This window comes from Gymnodraco acuticeps, unplaced genomic scaffold, assembly GCF_902827175.1.
Source record: "Gymnodraco acuticeps unplaced genomic scaffold, fGymAcu1.1, whole genome shotgun sequence".
In the NCBI taxonomy this organism is placed as follows: domain Eukaryota; kingdom Metazoa; phylum Chordata; class Actinopteri; order Perciformes; family Bathydraconidae; genus Gymnodraco; species Gymnodraco acuticeps.
Genome location: NW_022991273.1, coordinates 145,624 through 168,750, shown reverse-complemented (window position 1 = coordinate 168,750; position 23,127 = coordinate 145,624). Strand labels below are relative to the sequence as shown.

General features: G+C 40.1%; 1 protein-coding gene across 1 annotated transcript in view; it reads right to left on the bottom strand.

The window, feature by feature from the left end:
- Nucleotides 1-23,127, bottom strand: part of LOC117562065 (receptor-type tyrosine-protein phosphatase gamma-like) — a 323,613-nt gene that overhangs the window by 222,374 nt on the left and 78,112 nt on the right. The window contains 1 exon segment of the mRNA XM_034239841.1: nt 4,922-5,017. Coding sequence (XP_034095732.1) covers nt 4,922-5,017 — 96 coding nt within the window.

Sequence of the window (23,127 nt, the reverse complement as noted above, 5' to 3'; positions counted from 1 at the left end):
TCTCACACACTCAGTAAGCAGCGTGAGTCAATGTGGAGTTTAAGTCGAGCTTTCCTTCATTCTCTTAGTTCTGTATCTTACCTCTCCCCCTTCTTCAGCCTCTCACATTACTATAATAAGGAATAAAGGCTGGATGCCCAAATGTGAGATAAGACTCAGCGGGATCCTCATGTTCACTTACGCAACAAGGAGCAAAAAATCAAATGGATTCTCCATGTCATTTACATCCCAGCTGGGCCTCAGTGGTGCATGTTGCTGCCTCTAGCTCAGTGTGTGGAAAACAGTAAATAAGCAGATAAAAGGGCAATGATAGCCTTTTACAACTGCCATCTATTTCAATCAGAAATGCAGTGCAATGGATTCTGGGTCATAAAGCGTGATGCCCCCGCCTGGCCCAATTTGTCCTGTAAGTCCAGTGTGATGATTTAATTAATACATGACACAGGAGCAGCAGTGCAGTCGCTGCGCAAACTCACGGATGGGGAGGAAAAAAGCGTGCATACGGGACAAATCAAAGTATTTGATTACGTTTGTGCATAAACCCTATACATTCAATTGATTAGCAACAGCATGTGCAACAGACTGAAAGAACCAATGATATCACAGAGAATGTGTAGCAAAGTAGCACTCTGGGCCTTATATCTATACAAGGGATTCTGATTGTTATTTCACGGTCAGGTTGTTTGACTTTGAGCCTATATGAGCGCACAGTGGGAGCACATAGACAGAGTACGTCCCACTTCTCAGAGGCTTCACCTTTGTAACAGTAACAATACATTATTGTCAGAACACTTCATTACAAGTAACATTCAAAATGTAATTGAAAAGTAAAAGTCATCATTTTGAAGAAAAAATTACTTTTAACGTGTATATAATTATATATGTGACATTTCTAGATAATATTGTTGCATCAAGTCGTACTGTTGACAAAAGAAGTTCTGATTGACTTTTTGTAAAATATAAAAAATAATTTGACTCTTGTGAGTAATTATAGTTAGATTATTTGAGATATTCTGTTTGAAGTAGCTAAAGCTGTTTAATAAAAGTAATGGAGTATAATTACATAATTTCCCTTTTACATTACATTACATTTAGCTGATGCTTTTATCCAAAGCGACTTACAATAAGTGCGTTCGACCAACAAGATACAACCTTGAAGAAAACAGAATCATATAAGTACATCAGGTTTCATAGAGCCAAACATTTCAAGTGCTACTCAACTGGCTTTAGATAAGCCAGTCCTTTATTAGTATATAAGCGCTTTGTTAATATATGTTGTTGTTATATGTATGGAGCAGAAGTACAAAGTAACACTGAATGGAGAAAAAAAATCCCCAACAGGGATTTGAATGTGGCATGCATTATATTATCTGTGTTTTATCTTTCAAAACATGGACATCTGTTGGACACACACACACACACACACACACACACACACACACACACACACACACACACACACACACACACACACACACACACACACACACACACACACACCACACACCACACACACACACACAGTGTGAGGTTCTCATCAGGTCATCAAAGACAAACTGAAGCATGTGAGCAGGGCAGGAGAGCGACTGGCTCCTGATGAAAAAAGAAAAATGCACGACTGAAGCCGGAGCCCACACACTTATCTCTGCATAGGAGCAAACACACGATCACAAACCGGCGGCATCTATCCGGAGAGCCACGTTATTGAGGGCACGGGTTCAAATCAATCTTTGTGCTGTGCGAGCTGCAAATGCACAATATCATCAGGTACAGAGGAAATGTGTGCATACTGCCATATCTCAAATCAGAAGGGAGGTGGTGGGAAGGAGAACTAAAGCAGAAGATAGAAGGACTGGTGCTGGCTACGGCGGGGTTTATCGGTAAAGGAAGCATTTTTGGCTGCTTTTCAAAATAAAGTAGGCTCTTTCTGCATCCCGCTCCTCCTGTAAGCCATTTCAATGGATTTCTGTCATAACTGCTCATGCATATCCTTTCTAACTGCTTACCCATTTATTTGGCAATATAACATCCTTTGGAGAAATATTGCATGGTTCTTATTGTTTGTATTGATCATTTAACCAGAGATCAATACAAACAATAAGAACCATGCAATATAGTATACTATAATGTCAGAAAACTATTTGTAAAATGCAAAATGCATATCTTTTATATTCCTGTAAATGTAAACATCATTTCGAACATTAAATCAAATATGATTTGGCCATGCCAATCATCTTAGACCACACTTTATGAGTTGCTCATGGATGGTAGTAGAGGGTCCATGGTGCTGGGGTCTATCTTTGGATAACCCTTGGAAAAACCACTTTTGTATTTTAAGTTTGGTTGTCCCATTCAGTGTTGCCAACTTGGCGATTTTCTCGTTAAATTTGGCGGATTTCCAAACCCTCCGGCGACTTATTTGTGTCAAAAGCGACTAACGACTAATCTAGCGATTTATAATGGTGTTATTAGCGACTTTTCTGGTGTTTGGAGACTCACATTGTTCTGCAGTTAACGAGCCGCGGGTGCTGCCGTGAGCCCCGCCTCCCTCCCATAGTACTCACAGGCGCTCAGACTGACAGTTGCCTGGCCGCAGCAGAGCTGCTGCTGCAGTCAGAGCAGAGAGGAGACAACCACACTCCCCCGCGTCGAGACTGCAAATGAATTGCGCATGCGCCAACTGCCAAGCCGTCCTGGTTTTGAGCGGGATTTAAATGTTGAATGTAAATGTTTCTTCACTCACTTTCACACTATAATAAATAACTGCCTTTGCTTTGCTTTGACTCACACAGCCTCAGTCACTCAATCACCTCGTCCACTGTGTGTGTGCCTCTCTGTGACAAGCTAAACATCTCTGTGACAAGTTAAACATCATGATGCTTTCCTGGAGAAGTCCAGAATTTGATCCTTGAAGGGTTGGGAACGTTTTTTGTACTCCCCTCTACCATGCTCTCTCCTACAGCCGCCATTACATGATATGCAAATTAGGCGATGACGTCATTTAGCGACTTTTGGCGACTTTCCGGACAGCCAATAGCTACTTTCCTTACTATGGAGTTGGCAACACTGGTCCCATTCCCCTGATTCAACAACGCAGATAATTCCTCCAGGGACTGATGATGAGCAAGCCACACCTAGTTTTCTGATATCAAATCTCTCTCAAGATGATATTCTGCACACAAATCCTTAATCACTCTGTGATGTGACACATAGCGGAAGCCACAGATTTAGTATTTGTTCACTTGGGTCTGCTCACTGGGCCTTTGACAGGACAAAGTGATTTGATCAACTCGAAGCAAATTAAGTCAGTTTGACATTATTTGTTAACCGTGACAAATAAATTGAGTTCCCTTTAGTTTAAAATACAACCTAAGAGTTCCTATTTATGAAATCAACACTTTCTGTTCCTGTAGAAACCATTTCAGATGTCTCTGAAACCAGCAGTCAAGGTTGTGTTATACCCATGAATGTAAGTCATTGCTAACGAGACGTGCTTTAGATTCTTCAGATTGTTTTTTGGATACTTCATATTCAGTTCATCAGTACTGAAGAAGCCTGTTCAATGAAAGGCAGAATGTTTTCAAAATGTATTCACGCGTCCAGTCGGATTGTTTTTTTACCGAGAAGGAGCAAAAGTCTTTGTTTTCCCGCCATTCCTTACACAGTGCTGATTAACACTTTATGTGTTCCAAGCAATCAGGGAAAGCAGCACAACATAGGTCGTTTTGTTATGGCAGATTCCTTATTACAGCGTGTTTCTCGCTTATTTATTAAGGTAACAGGTCAGAGAGGCTCCATTGCCTCTTCCGCAATTATCAGCAGATGTACCTATGTTAAGTAAATTGGCTAAGGTCAGAGGAAGCCCAAGGGAGGTCTTCCTCAGATATAATACAGTTAAAGTCTTGTTAGTTAGTGGTTCATATCCAGCATGCATTAGCTACGAAACGATAAGGATGTTCGTGTGTTAGTTAATGTAAAGAAAATTATATGTGTTCATGTGCAAAAGTATAGTTTGTTAATTTGATAATTAATATCCTGCAAGACTCCTAAAGACATCATGAGATGATGACCTTTCGACATCTGGAACATGCATGTTGCTCTGATGTTGGTGTGTCCATTTGGAGAACATGATGTTCGTGTGCTAGTTAAACATGGTTAGGGAACATGTTCGTGTGTCATTTAGAAAACCTATATCTGCCCTCTGTTTCTTGTATTCGTGGGGGCATTTCCGCGATTGGCTGCTGTGGCAGAAGGTCAATGTTTCCCTATTATTATTTGTTGTTGCGCAACTGAATAATAATTAATCTCAACCACATGTGTGTTTGTGTTTTATTGATCTCTCTCTCTGTGTTAACATTTGAAGTTGGTGAGCCATTAATTGCACTAACAGTTTATTCAAGGATTCCTTTAATTTAAAAAACGTTTACTTGGTGTTGAAATAGTAAAGTAATTTGGTAGGAGACAGTGTTGGACATACTGTATACACGGCCTGAGAGCAAAGGAATGGAGAGACAGACCCAGGGAGGGAGGGAGAGACTGGAGAGAGAGGGGAAGTATTAACTGGCTTAATGGTCCAAGTAAAAGCACACTTAGGTCATCGATGGCCTCTAATGAACTTGTATTCCTGCCAACTGAGAGAGATATAGCTGACACTGATCCCAGTCCAGCCACCACTCCACTGTACAGCCCGGGAGGACCTTATTGGCTGCAGGACTATGATCCTAATCTACAGGTTTTACAGCCAAACTCAGCTATCATCAAACCCAGAGGAGGAGGAGGAGGAGGAGGAGGAGGAGGAGGAGGAGGAGGAAGGTGTTTTGTCACAAAGATCAATGATAAACAGATGTTCAGGGGTCCAAATCCTACACACTTGCCTCTTCTTCATACTTTTATAAAAACACACGAGGGAGAATGTTCCTACCTGGAAGAAGACGGCCATGGCAGCGATGATCCTCTGCTCCCTCAGAGCTGCACTCATGCTGTCAAAGTCGTCTGAGTTGTACATGTACACCTGCATCTGTGAGAGAGGAGGAGGATCATGAGAAGAGAACCACATGCATGTATCAAGGAATACTGTACAAAGAATAATACTGCATACAGGGGCGGACTGGGGGGAAAAAGTGGCGCGGGGATTCATTGACAGACAGGCCCACTTAATGCGCGGCATGTATCGGCCGGCCGGCGACGAAAGTATGTTACTTAACAAAAAACCCTATGCATTTAATGTTATTTTGGACCATTATTCATATAGTAATCACATTACCTGAGCCCTTGAGTTGCGTAGAGCAAAATAGTTACGGCATATATTTAGTGATTTTAACAGATCATTGATGCAATAACATTTGGACCCAATTTGCCTGACTTGACGCATGGAATAAAAGATGGGCGTAGGAAGCATCCTCAATGTGGGTGAGACAATTTAACAGGGGGTGTGGGCAGGTGGTGGACCTCACCTCCTTTAGGGGGGTCCGGGGGCAAGCTCCCCCGGGAAGATTTTTTTTTAAATGTTGAAGTTAAATGCATCAATCTGGTCCATTTTGAGAGCAAAATTAGGGACTAAATCTATGGCAGTCAGTAGGGGCTTGGACTGTGAGCCGTAGGGTCGCCGGTTCAAGTCCCAGACCAGACCTATTTGGAGTGTGGACTTCTACTTGGAGAGGTCCCAGTTCACCTCCTGCCCTGCCGTGGTGCCCTTGAGCAAGGCACTGGACATCCCCCTTCACTCCCATTGCTCCGCGGGCGCTGTACAATAGCTGCCCACTGCTCCTAGTACTAGACTCCTGGTACTAGGATGGGTTAAAAGCAGAGAACACATTTCACTGTGTGTGCTGTGTAGTGCTGTAGCGACGCGTCGATGCGTCGACTTAAAAATATCGTCGACGACATATTTCCGCGTCGACGCGTCGCTACACACACGTGGGTCACCCAAAGCAACAAGCAGTTCGCAATCGCACTTCAAACACAATGGAGACTGAAACGGCTACCACCTCCTCCTCAGAGGATTGCGCACGAAGCCCCCAAACGAAAAACATCTCGCCCTAGGTCTTCAAAAGCATGGGAATATTTTAAAGTTAGTCCAAAACGCAAAGATATTTATATATTTATATCTCACTGAGACTGCTGCATAGCCTAGCAGAAGCAGCAGCTAGCTGTGGTGACTACCATTAGCAGCTAGCATTTGCTCTCCGATTTTTACATAAAATGGAATTATGGATTATAAATTCAATAATCTTTTTATACATAGACGTTAAAAACCTATGGATTAACCGATTCAGCGGCGTTTTTTCTCATTTTAATGCCATTGAACACGTCTTTTGATCAGATTGACAGCTACGGTGGTGAGACGATCTCCCTAGAAGCTCTGTGAAGGTACGTGTTGTGATGACTGTATTTGCTTCCCCTGTCGCGAGTCCGGATCACTCAGTGATGATGATACCTACATAATTTGTGGAGTCTCAGCTTTAATCGGATATATTGTATGTGCAGCTACGATAAGTAATAAGGGTACTTTTATCTTGAGATCTGTGCCAATGTCCGTTAGCATTTTTCGCTCAGGGGTCATTTAGATGCTTCTTATGAGACTTGTGTTTTGTTTTGGTAAACATGGTTTGTATCGTCAGTTAGCTGAGATTATTTCCGTTAATCTGGTATAACACATTAATAGGTTCTTAAATATTAAGATCCCCTGAGACCACAGTATCGTGAAAAACAAATGTGTTACATTACGTTTTTTTTACATTACGTTTTTATGAATTGAACAACAGAAAAATAATCGTTAGATTAGTCGACTAATCGATCAAATAATCGCCCGATTAATCGTTTTCAAAATAATCGTTTCCCCCCAGCACTAGTGCTGTGTGCTCTGCATGTGTGACCATTAAAGAGGGTTTCTGTTTCTTCTTCTTCTTCTTCTTCTTCTTCTTCTTCTTCTTCTTCTTCTTCTTCTTCTTCTTCTTCTTCTTCTTCTTCTTCTTCTTCTTCTTCAACACCCATATAAAACAGAACTGTAAACAGATTAACTTTTCCTTTCAACATGTATTTGAACAGCAAGTGGAGGCAAAAGTGACTGCACCCAAAACAATAAACCTGCTAGCTAACTAGCCTAAACTCAGTAACAGAATGTGGGCAACACGTTCTTCTCCACAGCCACGCGACCTCTGAGTCAGACATCACTTCCCCCTTTTATATCCTGGGGGTACAGCCGTACAGCCACTCCCCCTGAACCCCGTTTCCCTGCCAACCCCCCCCCCATCCCATCGCTACAATACTGTATACTATACACAAACTATACAAAAACGCCTTTACACTTTGGAGCTTGTTTATCCATCTGTAAGCAACTGCCAGCTAGGTCTCACTCACTCCTGATCGTTCACTGCGCAGTGACAGATGCTACGGGCCTGATGTGTGAAAGTGAAACTGATAGATAGAACAAAGGTAGCCTATCAAAACGGCCTGGGCTGGGCTGGGCCGGAACACTTACAAATGTGGGCCAGTAGGACTTAGGCAGGATTTATTTTTTTTGGCCCTCCGGCCCACACACAGCACCGGCCCACCGGGGAAACTCCCGGTATTCCCAATGGCCAGTCCACCCCTGACTGCATATATGACTAAACAGTTAAACATGTGTGGAGTGTTAAATACAATGAAGTACTGAAGCCAATTACATCGTTACGACACAATACTAAACATTTACCACATTTCAGCAATTGGCAATCTATATAAATCCTGTAATCTAACAATGACTGGCATTGTTTGTTTTGAATCCGTGTATGTTTCAACCCTCCCTGCAGGTTTGTGGCACCATCATGAGAAGAGGCCCAGTTTTATACGTGTTCTGCGTTTACAACACTACAGAACACGGTGTTATTCACTTCCTGCCCAATTTGAATGATTCAAAAATTGACAAGTATGTCAAATTCATTTTCAATAATTGTTCTGCGTCAATCTCACTGCTGCACTACCTGCAGCATGTCAACGGCAACCAGACTCCCCCGCAGGCTGAGCTAGCTGCTCCCTGTCAGCCCTATGCTAACTGGGATAGAGATACAATTATACTATATTAAACTTTTTAAATGTTATCAGACCACATTGACCAAATTCAGATAGTGACAGGAAACATGTTGTGGGATTCAAAGCATATTTACCATGTGTAACTTCAGCACCTGGGCAGGCAGCAGCACAACCTATTGATGGATAGTTGTGCGCTCTCATTTGAAACTAATGAGCGTGCCCAACAGCAGGACACGTGGCAGGATGGCTGTTCGATTCTCTCTAAGCAATGTGGGCTAAACAAGGTAACATGGAATAAACAGCTCTGGGTTTCATAGGATTTATCTTTGCGTAATTGCAGGAATTAAGAAAACCTGAAACTCTTGATCTTTTTGCCGTGATGCAGGAAAAAAGGCGTGGGTCAGTTATTTCGGAAAAAATATTTTCCTTTTTCCTTCCCTTTTGTCATATAACTAAAATGTGTCAGTCTTTTTTTAACATTATTGTTTTTTGTTCTAGTAGGGAACATTTCTATAAAGGCAATTCATTCAATTTCAAATAGTCATTGAATGTATATAACTTTCTTAAACAGCTGGACAATGTTTTTTATAATTAATATGAATAATCTATGTATTTGAAAGGGTTTATTATAGCGGTGTGAAGTCACTGATTACATTAGTTTTTGATATATCACAATATGTTCCTAATACATTTTTGTCCCACACTGTAAAATATTACCATGATTTCACAATATTTAGCTGAAATATTTTACAATAAATTACTGTTTTACCACTTTACAGTCTTTACCTGTAATGTTCACAATATACAGTAATACTGTCATTTTGAATTTCACAGTGAAATCAATGCAGGCACAGTTAATTACTGTGAATGTACAGTAGTGCTGTAGCGACGCGTCGACGTCGTCGACGCGTCGACTTCAAAATATCGTCGACGACATATTTCCGCGTCGACGCGTCGCCACCATAGACTGTATGACGCCACACACACGTGGGTCACCCAAAGCAACAAGCAGTTCGCAATCGCACTTCTAACACAATGGAGACTGAAACGGCTACCAACTCCTCCTCACAGGATTGCGCACGAAGCCCTCAAACGAAAACATCTCGCCCCAGGTCTTCAAAAGCATGGGAATATTTTAAAGTTAGTCCAAAACGCAAAGATATTTATATATTTATATCTCACTGAGACTGCTGCTTGACCGGAAGCAGCAGCTAGCTGTGGTGGCAACCATTAGCAGCTAGCATTTGCTCTCCGATTTAAAATGGAATTATGGATTATAAATTCAATAATCTTTTTATACATAGACGTTAAAAACCTATGGATTAACCGATTCAGACGCGTTTTTTCTCATTTTAATGCCATTGAACACGTATTTTGATCAGATTGACAGCTACGGCGGTGAGACGATCTCCCTAGAAGCTCTGTGAAGGTACGTGTTGTGATGACTGTATTTGCTTCCCCTGTCGCGAGTCCGGATCACTCAGTGATGATACTATATACCTACATAATCTGTGGAGTCTCAGCTTTAATCGGATATATTGTATGTGCAGCTACGATAAGTAATAAGGGTACTTTTATCTTGAGTTCTGTGCCAATGTCCGTTAGCATTTTTCGCTCAGGGGTCATTTAGATGCTTCTTATGAGACTTGTGTTTTGTTTTGGTAAACATGGTTTGTATCGTCAGTTAGCTGAGATTATTTCCGTTAATCTGGTATAACACATTAATAGGTTCTTAAATATTAAGATCCCCTGAGACACAGTATCGTGAAAACAAATTTGTTTACATTACGTTTTTTTTACATTACGTTTTTTATGAATTGAACAACAGAAAAATAATCGTTCGATTAGTCGACTAATCGATCAAATAATCGCCCGATTAATCGTTTTCAAAATAATCGTTTCCCCCCCAGCACTAATGTACAGGATCAATGATGAACAGGATTTCACAACATATTACTGTATTATTTCACAGTACAATACTGTATTCAGACCATCCTCTGTGATAACACAACACATTAAGTGATTTTCTTGCTTTTATCGCTCTTGCTTGGCTTTAAATACACATTTATTTATTTGGTGCATGTTTTACTTAAATTGAAAGGGGCACCGCTGCATGTGCCTTAAAATAAATGTAAATAAATCTATGTAAAATGTAAAGTTGTTGTCTTGGCTTATTGTTTTCTGGTGCTTCCTGGGCATTAACCCTGAGACGGGCTCGAAAGCCAAGAAGAAGCGTGGCGTTATAAACCCCCATGTCAGCACATTCTTTAGAAAACTCATTGACTTCGAGTGGATGTCTATGTAGACATGTCCAGGACTAATGTAAGACACTCACAGTCTGTAGAAAGTTTCATGTGAAATGTACTTTGCACTTGAATGGAGGAATACAAAGTTAAAATGGGTATTTTCTTTGTTTTTCTTTGTTGATTGAGCAGATTCAATTGTGTATGGTAAAATCCCAGTTAACTATTAAAATGTACAATATATTATAGTATTATTTACATATATTTACAGTAAATTACTGGCTACTGTGTTGCATTACTTTTACAGTAAAAGTGTGAAAATACTGGTAATTACTGTAATTGATGTACAGCAAGGTACCATAATACCACAGCTCTGTACTGCTATTTCACAGTACTTCCATGGGCATGGCAACTGTAAAGTCACAGTATGTAGTTGTACTTTTATTCTAATTTACTGTAAAATATCTACAGTAAATTACTGTGAAATATCTACAGTAAATTACTGTGAAATATTTACAGTAAATTAGTGTGAAATCCATGCAACTAGTAGCCAGTAATTTACTGTACATTTACAGCCAAAAATGTTACAGTGCATGTGAAACCAAAACATCAGTAAACATACTTAGTTTACTGATATGACAACTCCAAACAAGGTAGCACACTTATGTTGAAAACACACTCAGACACTTTAGGTTTTAAAGTCTGTCCAAGGACACTTTGACATGCTGAGTGGTCTGCTCTTATATCCTAAACAAGAATCAAAATCAGCAGGATGTGTGTGGGATTGGGTGAAGATAAACTGCAGTGTGTTCATGCTAATGAAGGTACTCATGGCAACAGTGTGGCTCATTTATGAGTTGTAATCGTTTTTGGACAACATTGAAGCTTTATGGCAGAGAAGAAGACATCCAGCTCTGAAACACACACTACTAAGCCGTACATGCAGTCATTGTCAGTTTAGGTGTAGGGATGCTGTTAAACTATTAAACCTAGTTTACACATCTATTAACTCTATCTAAATATATTACCTGGACAAAATAATTGGACTACCATATTTAGACTTGTATAGCAAACGTGATGAATCATTTGTCAGTCTGCTATTTGTGAAGAGATAACCAGGCTGCAGCCTGAAGTCAATAACACTGTGAAATGGATGATGTGTTGTTGCTCAGTGAAGAACTAAGAACACATGCACACACATTCAGGCACTGTTGGTTGTCATGGTAATATAGAGGAATGACGCATTTAGGCATACAGCAAAGGTTGAAATGAAAACACATTATGGTGTGTGCGTGTATAAACTGTGTTCATATGCACATGTGTTTAGATCATTTGTAGTTTCTAGGCACACCTCTCTGTTTGCCAAAAGCAGTTCTCTCCCCGCCAAGATCCACACTGCCAACACCACTTGTCTAGCATTTTCTGCTGCTTGCTAATCCTTACATAAAGAGCACTGTGCATCCCTATTTCATCTACTTGAGAAGTGAACTGTTGGCAAGCAGCTTGATATAAAGACATGTTATAGCAAAGACAGTTTAACTGGAACAATACATTATCTCGAATGGGTATTCATTCAAATCAACATAGGGGATTGTGCTTGTGCACAATTAGATCAGTTCAAACACAGCAGTATTGGCCCACATAATGGGGACAATTGCTTGTTCACATTGCAAAATGGGACAGTGACATAAAGTGGATTAAATAATGCAATAGACAGATTATCAAAATGAGTACAAAAGTTCACACATCTAATCTGTAAAACTGCAGATCAGGCTACATGTTGCTACCAGCAGCATCGATACTTCAGAATGTTATACGGAGATTACTGAAAAAACACCTCCGACCAGAGCTTGCTGCCCATTGGCACTGACAGCTCTTCAATTGTGATTTGATTTGGGCACAGATTTGTTTCTGCAAGTGTAAATTGGATCCTTTTTCGGGATCAATGTGAGAAAAAAAGAATTGACACATTTTACAGAAATAAAATGAAGCAAATGCTTTCCCAACACAATCAGTTGTGTACTATCCCAATGAGAAAGAGGAAACTGTATAGTTTTAATATCACATTAAATGTCATATACCTTCACTTTTAAGCATCTTATCTTACACTAAGTGGAATCAACCATGAGCATTCAAACTCAGAACAGCAAGAATCCTGTACGTTCAATCAGCCAAACCATTTTAAGTGCTTCAAATGCTTACATTTTTAAGTGCTACAAACAGATATTGTATTTAGGTATTTACTTTATATCATCAGCCAAGGTGCAGTGGAAACAGCTAGGATAAACATGAGCTCAAACTTTATTTTGATCATAAACGCTCTTGAGCAGAACGTTTTTTATTATAACTGTAATAATCTTTCCTGACATACGAGAGAAAGTAGAGTCAAGGACGGTCGAAAGAGGCAATGAGTCTCATGAAAGTTTGTTGAGCTTTATTACAACTGGTAAAAGAATACAGAGCCCAAACTGACCTGTAAAATATAGTAAAGTTATTTAGAAATAAGAGATGTTAATATTTTTCCACTGCAATATTTTTTTGCAGAAATTCAATCGCCCCATCAAAACAGGATAGGACAATACCTTTGGCAATAAATCATATGTTGAAAAATACCTTATGGAAATGTAGGATCTAACCTGTTTTTTTTTCTTCACGAAACTGTGTCTCAGGGCTACGACGGAGTATTAGGGCCAGAAGGAGTCGAACAATAGCCTTGAAGTGGAATCGGAATGAGCTCCCCATTGACATCAGGACAGCAGAAAGCTTCCACATCTTCCGGCCCAGACTCATCTCTTTTGACTCCACTTCGAGCAATAGAATTACTAACAAAGCACTTATATACTAATAAAGGACTGGCTTATCTAAAGCCAGTTGAGTAGCACTTGAAATGTTTTGGCTCTATGAAACCTGATGTACTTATATGATTCTGTTTTCTTCAAGTTTGTATTTTGTTGGTCGAACGCACTTATTGTAAGTCGCTTTGGATAAAAGCGTCAGCTAAATGCAATGTAATGTAATGTAGTCGGCCAGAACCAGCCATTTCCTCCTGCAGAGAGGAGACAATCTGCTCCAAGTCCGCTTCTCAAGTCACTTGTGAAACTACGACTTTAATCTCGTAATTATTACTTTATTCTCGTAACATTACGACTTTATTCTCGTAATGTTACGACTTTATTCTCGTAACTATGACTTTATTCTCGTAATATTACGACTTTATTCTCGTAACTATGACTTTTATTCTCGTATTATTACGACTTTATTCTCGTAACTATGACTTTATTCTCGTAATTTTACTACTTTATTCTCGTAACTATGACTTTATTCTCGTAACTATGACTTTATTCTCGTAATATTACGACTTTATTCTCGTAACTATGACTTTATTCTCGTAATATTACGACTTTATTCTCGTAACTATGACTTTATTCTCGTAATATTACGACTTTATTCTCGTAACTATGACTTTATTCTCGTAATAGTACGACTTTCTCGTAACTATGACTTTATTCTCGTAATATTACGACTTTATTCTCGTAACTATGACTTTATTCTCGTAATATTACGACTTTATTTTCGTAACTATGACTTTATTCTCATAATATTACGACTTTATTCTCGTAATATTACGAATTTATTCTCGTAACTATGACTTTATTCTCGTAACTATGACTTTTATTCTCGTATTATTACGACTTTATTCTCGTAACTATGACTTTATTCTCGTAATATTACGACTTTATTCTCGTAACTATGACTTTATTCTCGTAACTATCACTTTATTCTCGTAACTATGACTTTATTCTCGTAATATTACGACTTTATTCTCGTAACTATGACTTTATTCTCGTATTATTACGACTTTATTCTCGTAACTATGACTTTATTCTCGTAATATTACGACTTTATTCTCGTAACTATGACTTTATTCTCGTAATATTACGACTTTATTCTCGTAACTATGACTTTATTCTCGTAACTGTCTTTATTCTCGTAATATTACGACTTCATTCTCATAACTATGACTTTATTCTCGTATTATTACTTTATTCTCGTAACTATGACTTTATTCTCGTAATATTACGACTTTATTCTCGTAACTATGACTTTATTCTCGTAATATTACGACTTTATTCTCGTAACTATGACTTTTATTCTCGTAATATTACGACTTTATTCTCGTAACTATGACTTTATTCTCGTAATATTACGACTTTATTCTCGTAACTATGACTTTATTCTCGTAATATTACGACTTTATTCTCGTAACTATGACTTTATTCTCGTAATATTACGACTTTATTCTCGTAACTATTACTTTATTCTCGTAATATTACGACTTTATTCTCGTAACTATGACTTTATTCTCGTAATATTACAACTTTATTTTCGTAATATTACGACTTTATTCTCGTAACTATGACTTTATTCTCGTTTTATTACGACTTTATTCTCGAAATCTCTGTTTTTTTCTTCTAAGTGTGGCCCTAATACTCCGTCGTACAGGGCATCTTAATATTTAATAACCTAATGTGTCATACCCACTTAACGGGAAGAAACTCAGCTAACTGACGATACGAACAATTTTTACCGAAACAAAACACAAGTCTCACAAGAAGCGTCTAAATGAGCCCTGAGCGAAAAAATGCTAATGCACTTAGCACAGAACTCACGGTAGAAATATTTTATTACTTATCGGATCTGCACAAACAAGATATCAGCTAGCAAGCTGAGAATCCACAGATTCTATAAGTATTAGTATCATCACTGTGCAATCAAAACTTGCGGCAGGGGAAGCAAACCCAGACATCACAGTCTTACCTTTGCTGTTGTTCTGATCAAAAGTTGTGTTCAATGGCATTACAACGATAACAACGCTGCTGAAGGTTAATCCAATGTGTCTGTGTCACTTTGAAATGATTACTGATAATCTATTGTCATATTTATGGAAAAAACTGAGTTTTCATAGCTTCTATGATAGCTGCGAGAGTATGACAGCTTCCGGTTTTGGGCATTCTGGCTATGCATCACTCTATTCACCAATGGGTAATGTTTAGATGGATTTTAGGAACTTCCCCTCGATTCCATTGGCTCTAACGGTTAAAAAAAGGTGTCAATCATCAAAATCGACTGATGGGTTCCAGAGATATGGAAAATTCACCAAAATGACCCCAGAAGGTTTTTTTTTCTTCTAAATCTCTCTAAAAAGGTCAAATTTCACTTGTTTTGCATCGATCTTGATACAGGATACTTATTATATGTTATAGTTTGGATTCCTAAAGATTGTAGTCTACCATCCCATCATTCAAGGGTGGTTTTCACTATAAGTAATGGTTTATTTTTGGACGGACACTATAATTTAGTTTTTTACTATGTTCAATCTGAATTTACTTTAAAATACAAAAATTCTATATTGATTCTGACTCTTCTACTTCCAACTCACAGGTTTATCATTGCTTTGAGAAAAAAGATTATTAATTTACCCCTTTTAGAAGTGAAGTTATAGTCAATTGTTCTGGGAATGTAATTTTCGAGCCTATAAGACCTGAAAAACAGGCTCAGGGCTAAACTGGTTGAGAGTCTTTCAGTCCATTCCGTAAGTGTTAATAATGAAGAGAAGCAAGGTTTTAAAGGACAGCAGCACTGTGGGATGCCATGTTGTAGACTAACAGCTACATAAATGTCGTACATCTGTGATTAAATGGGATATAAACAGCAGACTGAGGGTTCAGGACTGAGCTTGGAAGGTTTACTGTGGAGCGTTTCCAGCACAGAGCTGAGAGCAGTCAGCAGGATAACAACCCCTTCCAAAATGTGTTCATTTCAACTCCTCTGTTTCTTGCTTGACATTTTTTACTCCATTTTTCTTCTACTTTATACCTTTAATACAAGCCAGATATCACATACATATTTGACATGTTATGTCCTTATAACGTGATAATCATTATGCAGCTGTATAATTATACATCAAACTAAACACAGAGATATGCAATCTTTGCTTTTTCTGGGCGTGCAGTGAAAGCTGCTTTATCAGCCCTTCGCTGAAACAGCCTTTACTGCTGGAAATGAGGTTGATGATAGTTGAAAAAACAACATTTAAGCATCTGTGTGCAAATAGGAATATTTCCATCTATAATCAGGGCTGCACATAACTGGTGCGCAGGTGCGCATGCGCACCTCCGCCAAAAAAAGAGCACCGGGTCATTTGAAAAAAGGCGCATTTGCGTACCAAAATTGAGGGAGAGAGAGAAGAGAAAAGGGAGAAGAGAAAAGAGAGGAGAGAGAGAGAGAGAAAGATATTTGCGAGTTGCATATGAACTCAGGGCCGGCATGTAGCACTGGCGTTATAGATGTTCGCCTAGGGCGCCAGATCCGGGGAGGCGCTGCGCTGACAGTTCTGGGAGGGAAAAAAAACATTTTGACCGTTGGTGCTCATCCTAATTTTCGGCCTTGATGTAACAACATTCATAATTAAGTAAATGTAACACCCTTTTCATCCCGGTTACACGTTTCATTTGCCCTGTACGATGGGCGCTGTAAGTGATGAAAATGGGGGATGTTGGCTTATCTGGCACCCGCAGCTCACAGCCAAAGTGCGAGTGAGCGAGGGAGAGAGAGAGAGAAGGGCGCACTGCCCGGTACCGGCGCTGGTGTTATTAGAATCTGGTGCTAGCTGCTCTAACGGATGTAAGAAGAAGATGTTTCTACAATAATGTGGAGGGAGAGTCCTCTCCAGTCAGACTGAGAGGCTGATAACTACAGCTCAGTGAGGTAAAGGACTCTGAGTGTTTAGAGTGTTCACTTTAGTCTAAGTTCAAACTGTTTGGTCACAATTTATGTAAACACATATTTCCAAGGCACTCCTTTATAATTATTGGGATAAACAGGTTTGAAATCATTCCAATGTATACTATAGGACAGTAACCAAAAACATCCTTTAAAACTGGAGAGATAAAAAAAATGCATAAATAAATAAATGTTAAGGTAAAATAAGATATGAATGAACAACACATTTGTTATTGGCTATGGTAGGTTATTGGTTATGTTCACATACTTATTTGATTACATCGACTTTTCTAAGATGACAACAGAGACTTTCGACCCAAACCCAGCTCTAATCGCAGACTCAACCAGAGAGAAAGTAGTAGGCCTACATCATCAGCTACCATGTCTGACAGAGAGGAAGACAGTGAGGAGAACAGTCAGGAGAATAGAGAGGAGAACAGTGAGGAAGACAGAGAGGAAGACAGTGAGGAGAACAGTCAGGAGAACAGAGAGGAGAACAGTCAGGAGAACAGTGAGGAGAACAGAGAGGAAGACAGAGAGGAAGACAGAGAGGAGAACAGTCAGGAGAACAGTCAGGAGAACAGTGAGGAAGACAGAGAGGAAGACAGTGAGGGAGAACAGTCAGGAGAACAGAGAGGAGAACAGTCAGGAGAACAGTGAGGAGAACAGAGAGGAAGACAGAGAGGAAGACAGAGAGGAGAACAGTCAGGAGAACAGTCAGGAGAACAGTGAGGAAGACAGAGAGGAAGACAGTGAGGAGAACAGTCAGGAGAACAGAGAGGAGAACAGTCAGGAGAACAGTGAGGAGAACAGAGAGGAAGACAGAGAGGAAGACAGAGAGGAGAACAGTCAGGAGAACAGTCAGGAGAACAGTCAGGAGAACAGTGAGGACAACAGTCAGGAGGGTAGTGATGACAGCTTGTAGGATTACTGGTCGTGCTAATGTTGTCTTGTGTTCACCTCTGCATGTGTGTTCTGTGTTCACCTCTGCATGTGTGTTCAGTGCCGTGTGTCTGGCAAATAAAGTCAAGACCCCCTTAAAAGTTATGGTTTATTTCATTTTAAGGATGAGCACCAAGCAACATCTCCAGGTGCTCCTTTGAGAACCAGGGCAAAAAAGTTATGTGCACCCCTGTCTATAATCATGTATCTTAATGACTCCTCAACCTAACTTGGTATTTGTTCTATCTACACACATGTATTTATCCTATTGTCTCAAACACACCAACGTTCATCAGATGGAATGGTGCAGCCATAAAAACTGTCACTTTAAGGAGCTTATAGTGTACCTTCAACCACGCGTTGAAACAAACGCATACTATACAGTTAAAGCATGGAAAATAAGTGATTGTTTTCTTATTAATTAAAAAAGGGGAAATAATCAAGACCAAAAGATTTGACAATTTCCAGTGGGTTATCAATGACAAACGTTGGTAACACACACACACACACACACACACACACACACACACACACACACACACACACACACACACACACACACACACACACACACACACACACACACACACACACACACACACACACACACACACACACACAAGCTGAACCATCAAGTGTACGTACCAGGGAGACGTGGGTTTTCTCATTCACTCACTTGTTTGTTTCCCTTCTAAATAATCTTCAACCCCCTGCTCTCTCTGGATTGGACTATGACTTGTGAAGTGTTTATTGTCCGGAGCCTTCACCCTTGCCAACACAAACCTATATGTGTGTCACTGCTCATCTAGCACTTGGCCAACTGCGCCACTTTCTCCATATTTATAAGAGGGGAGGCTTCCAGCATGCTAACACAGCTACAGGAGCGTCTGCCAAGACCAGAGAACAGACCGCCAGCAACAACTTCATCTGTCCGTCACCAACGGTTCCCTGATGACGGCTGTCTGTGGTGCACACTGTTCCTAGATGAGCCCAGAGGACGAAGGAGTAAAAGTAACAATACCTCAGTTTAAAAATACTCAGTTAAATTCAGTAAAATTCCTGCATTAAAACATGTACTTAAAGGGATAGTGGAAATAGAACCTCAAATAGTTTCGTTTTAACTTATATACAAGCATAATTACGTACCAAAACAATCACACCTGATTAAAAAAATATAATAATTGCCTTACGCATGTTAGAAGCACTTTATTGCAGCTTCCCCGAAGTTTTTTAGAAACGAAATGTTTCTCAGCCTAACCGGAAGTGACGAAAACTCAGGAAGACGATACGATAACAAACCATGGCGTATATGCAGAATGAACGTGGACGGGCAAATATACCAGACAAAGAAGAAGGATTGTACAAGGTATCCAGTGATGATAGCGAGTCAGAAACATCCTCTCGGCTTTCCTACGAAAATGTCGTTTTAGGAACTGAATCTGAATCCGGTTCAGTAAGCGACGATGGTGACAATATTGAGCCAGACGATGGACCATTACGTCCTTATTTGTTCGAGCCCGAGCCCGAGGTGATGGTTCACGGCATGGGCAATGGCGAGGATGACCAGGACCAGGCGCCAGATGATGCACCCCTACGCACAAATAATCTTGACTGGTAGGTCCCTAAGCATAGCTCACGCATCTTAAGATCCCCTGTAGCCTTTACAAATATTAATCATTGTTAACCAGTTAAGGCCGAAGGTCCCCCCAGTGGACCCCTCCCACCGTTTTTTCTCTCTCACATGTCTCAGGGCTTCTTAACATTTATGAAACTATTAATGTTTCATACCCTTTTAAAGGTAAGAAACTCCGCTAACTGACAATAAGAACAATTGTTAGCTAGAAAAAACACAAGAGTAATACCAAGCCTTTGAATTAGCATTGAGCGAAACAATGCTAACTAATGCTAACGCTTTTTTACACACAACACACGGTAGAAATGCCCTTATTACTATCTTAACTGCACAAACAAGATATACGATTTAAAGCTGAGACTCCACAGATGTAATGTCATCACTGTAAGACCTCGAATTCCTGGAGCTATCAGCCAGAAAAGAGAAAGTAAACAACATCCGGTTCCAAAAACATTACAATAATTACGTCTTACCTTTTTTGATTTGTGATCAAAAGTTGTGTTCAACGGAATAAAAACGCATCTCAAGGTTAATCCAATGTCGTTGTGTCACGTAGAATTTTTCTGTCACACTACAGCCATTCAAAACACATCTATTCACCATAATAAAGGTCGGCTATTCACATGCAAATGCTATTGAATGTCCGCCATTGTTTGTGCCCGTCTTCCTGAGCTCTCGTCATCACCCGAAGATTCCCGACGATTCCCGAAGTATTTCGTTTCATTGAGAGGGCGCAGTAAAATTGAAAATAAAATGAAACTAGGCGGATGAAATTAAAAAAAATTGTTTAATATGCTTCTTTTTAATAAAAATACACAAGTTAAACCCAAAATTCGCGGATTTCCACTATCCCTTTAAGTAAAAGAACAAAAGTACAAGCATTAACCTGTAAGTACAAGTACCAGTTATGCAGAATGGTCCATTCAAGCACCATCTATTTTAAATTATTTCATCCTGATCATTGATGAATTAATGTGTTCATCATTTCAACGTTGCACTCTGTAAAGATGGGGTTTATTTGAAATAATTGATATACTACTGGGTAGCTTAACCTATAATAATAGATATGAATGCATTAATTGACATGACTGACTAGTAACTAACTCTGTAAAGTAAATGTAGTGTAAAATCAGGGGCGGCGGGTACTGTAGGCTAGGGAAGGCTAAGCCTTCCCAAATATTTTTGTCACTGCATCCTGGTAAAATAAAAATATATAATGTAGCCTATAATGTTTGTGTCTTTGACATTAGCGATGCTACGCAGCCACCTGTGCCCTGTACTACGAAGCCAGTTCAACAGACCCTGGATATGTTTGAGTTATATTAACTAACACTAACAAATGAGATCTCGCTAAGCGGTCCTCCGACGCTGGTTATCAACTCGGTAAATCAAGCCAGGGTTTCTCTCTCCAGCTGAAAGCGTTCACGTGAAAGGGGCGGGGTTAGCAACATTTGACCAATCACAAACAGGGACAAGTCAGAGCCGTATCTGGGACAAGTGTACTGACAGCGCAGCGTCATACTTCATTAATTAAAAGTAAACTATTATTAGACAAATATGAACTTTAAACATCCATGACTTAAACATATAATCCAGGATACAAGCAAGGTGAATATAACAACTGGTTAAAAAATAAATAAACTACCGAGTGTTTGAAAGCGTACAACAGTTTTATGATATCACTGCCCCATCTAGACACGAGTGGATCTGACTTTAATTACATTTGAGTTGAGTTTTTCGTCAACCTAATGTGTTGCTTAAAATAATACTTATGCATACAGTAGCCTATGTGACAATGTAAGTGTTGCACGGCCAGATACGGCTCGAGAAGCTGACTCAGATAAGGAAATATATGATATATGATATTATATGATCGATGATCTGATTGATGATGTGATGTCAATGATATTATGTGCGACACGTCGGTGTCTTCCCTGCATACGGCAGTTTAAACTGTATTTCCTTTATCCTGTAATATGACTTGATAGATTTAAACTCCACACACTAAGCTCTGATCAGCAGGCGGTGCTTTCACTGAGTTGATCTCTTTTCTATAGACGCCAGAGGCGGGCAGCGTCAGGTAAAAAAAAGTTATTTAGCCTTCCCAAACCTGAGCCTCACGCGCCGCCTATGTGTAAAATGTATAAAGTAGCATAGTGGAAATACTCAAGTAAAGTAAAGGTACCTACATTTTTTAATTAAGTACAGTACTTGAGTAAATGTACTTAGTTACATTACACTATATTGATTATTATTTAAATATCCCCTGTTATACTGTTTTTCATCAATATATTATAGGTCTCAGATACAAACATGTTTCTACTGACTTCCGGTAGAGCGATGAGCTGGTAAGACACACTCTCCAGTTGCTCGCACACATTTCAAGTTAAAACTACATTTCTCGACAAAACCACCACATTTTAGACGTTTGAGAAAAGTCTAATAGATCTGTGACACTAAAAGGAGAAAATCCCGTTGTGAAATGCCGAAAAAGAGCAATGTAAAATTCGACCAGAGCGGCGAACCAGGCCCTAATGAAGCCTCGGGCTCAACTAACGAAGGGGCCTCCGGAGTGGCTGGACGGGCAACGGATGACAGTAGCATACTGGGGGCTATAGCGGCACTCCATGCAGAGCTGACGCTAGTCAAGTCGGAGATTTGCCGTAAAATAGAGACTGAGATGTTATGTATGTGTCACATCAGGTGTGACTGTGCCTTTAAGATGACACCGGGAGTTTTGGGATGTGTGAACCGGATACAGTTGTGTTGTTGGAATGTTGTCATGGAAGCGTATACAACAACGTGTTCAATAAACGGTCAACACAGATGTCGTAGTCCATAGTCTTTTATATACAACATTGGCGACGAGGATTATGGATTCTCACCTCTCTCCCCGTTCCTCGCACTGCCGGGCGAACCACTGATTCCGTGGGTTCGCTGGCTTGAGTCCTTCGAAACGTTCATAGTAGCCGCGGGGCTAGCTGAAGCTAACGACGACAGGAAGAAAGCCCTGCTGATACACTCACTGGGCAGCGAGGGACAGCGGATTTTTCGGACTCTCAGACTCGCTCCGAAATATGCGGACTGTGTTACACTGCTCACTGGACACTTTGCTGCCCCACAAAATGTTATGCTCCGGCGGATTGTTTTTCGGCAACGCCGGCAACAGGCGGGTGAGTCCGTCCACCATTACGTGGCTGATCTGAGGGGACTAGCCAGCCTCTGTAAATTCGGGGCGCTGGAGGATGAACTAATAAGGGATCAGCTGGCTGAGCACACTAACAGCTCGACGCTCAGAGAAAAGCTGCTAATGATGACAGACAAGCTCACTTTAACAAGAGCAGTGGAGGTAGCTTTCCAGCTTGAGTCAGCAGCAGCCTTAGCATCCCAGCTAGCTCCCTCCTCCGGTTATTTTCCCCACAGACCCATGCTACTAACTCAAACGGTGGCACTACCCACGGAGCCTTCCGGGGAGTTTTTCCCTGTGGACAACTTTGATGTGAACTTTGCAGCACG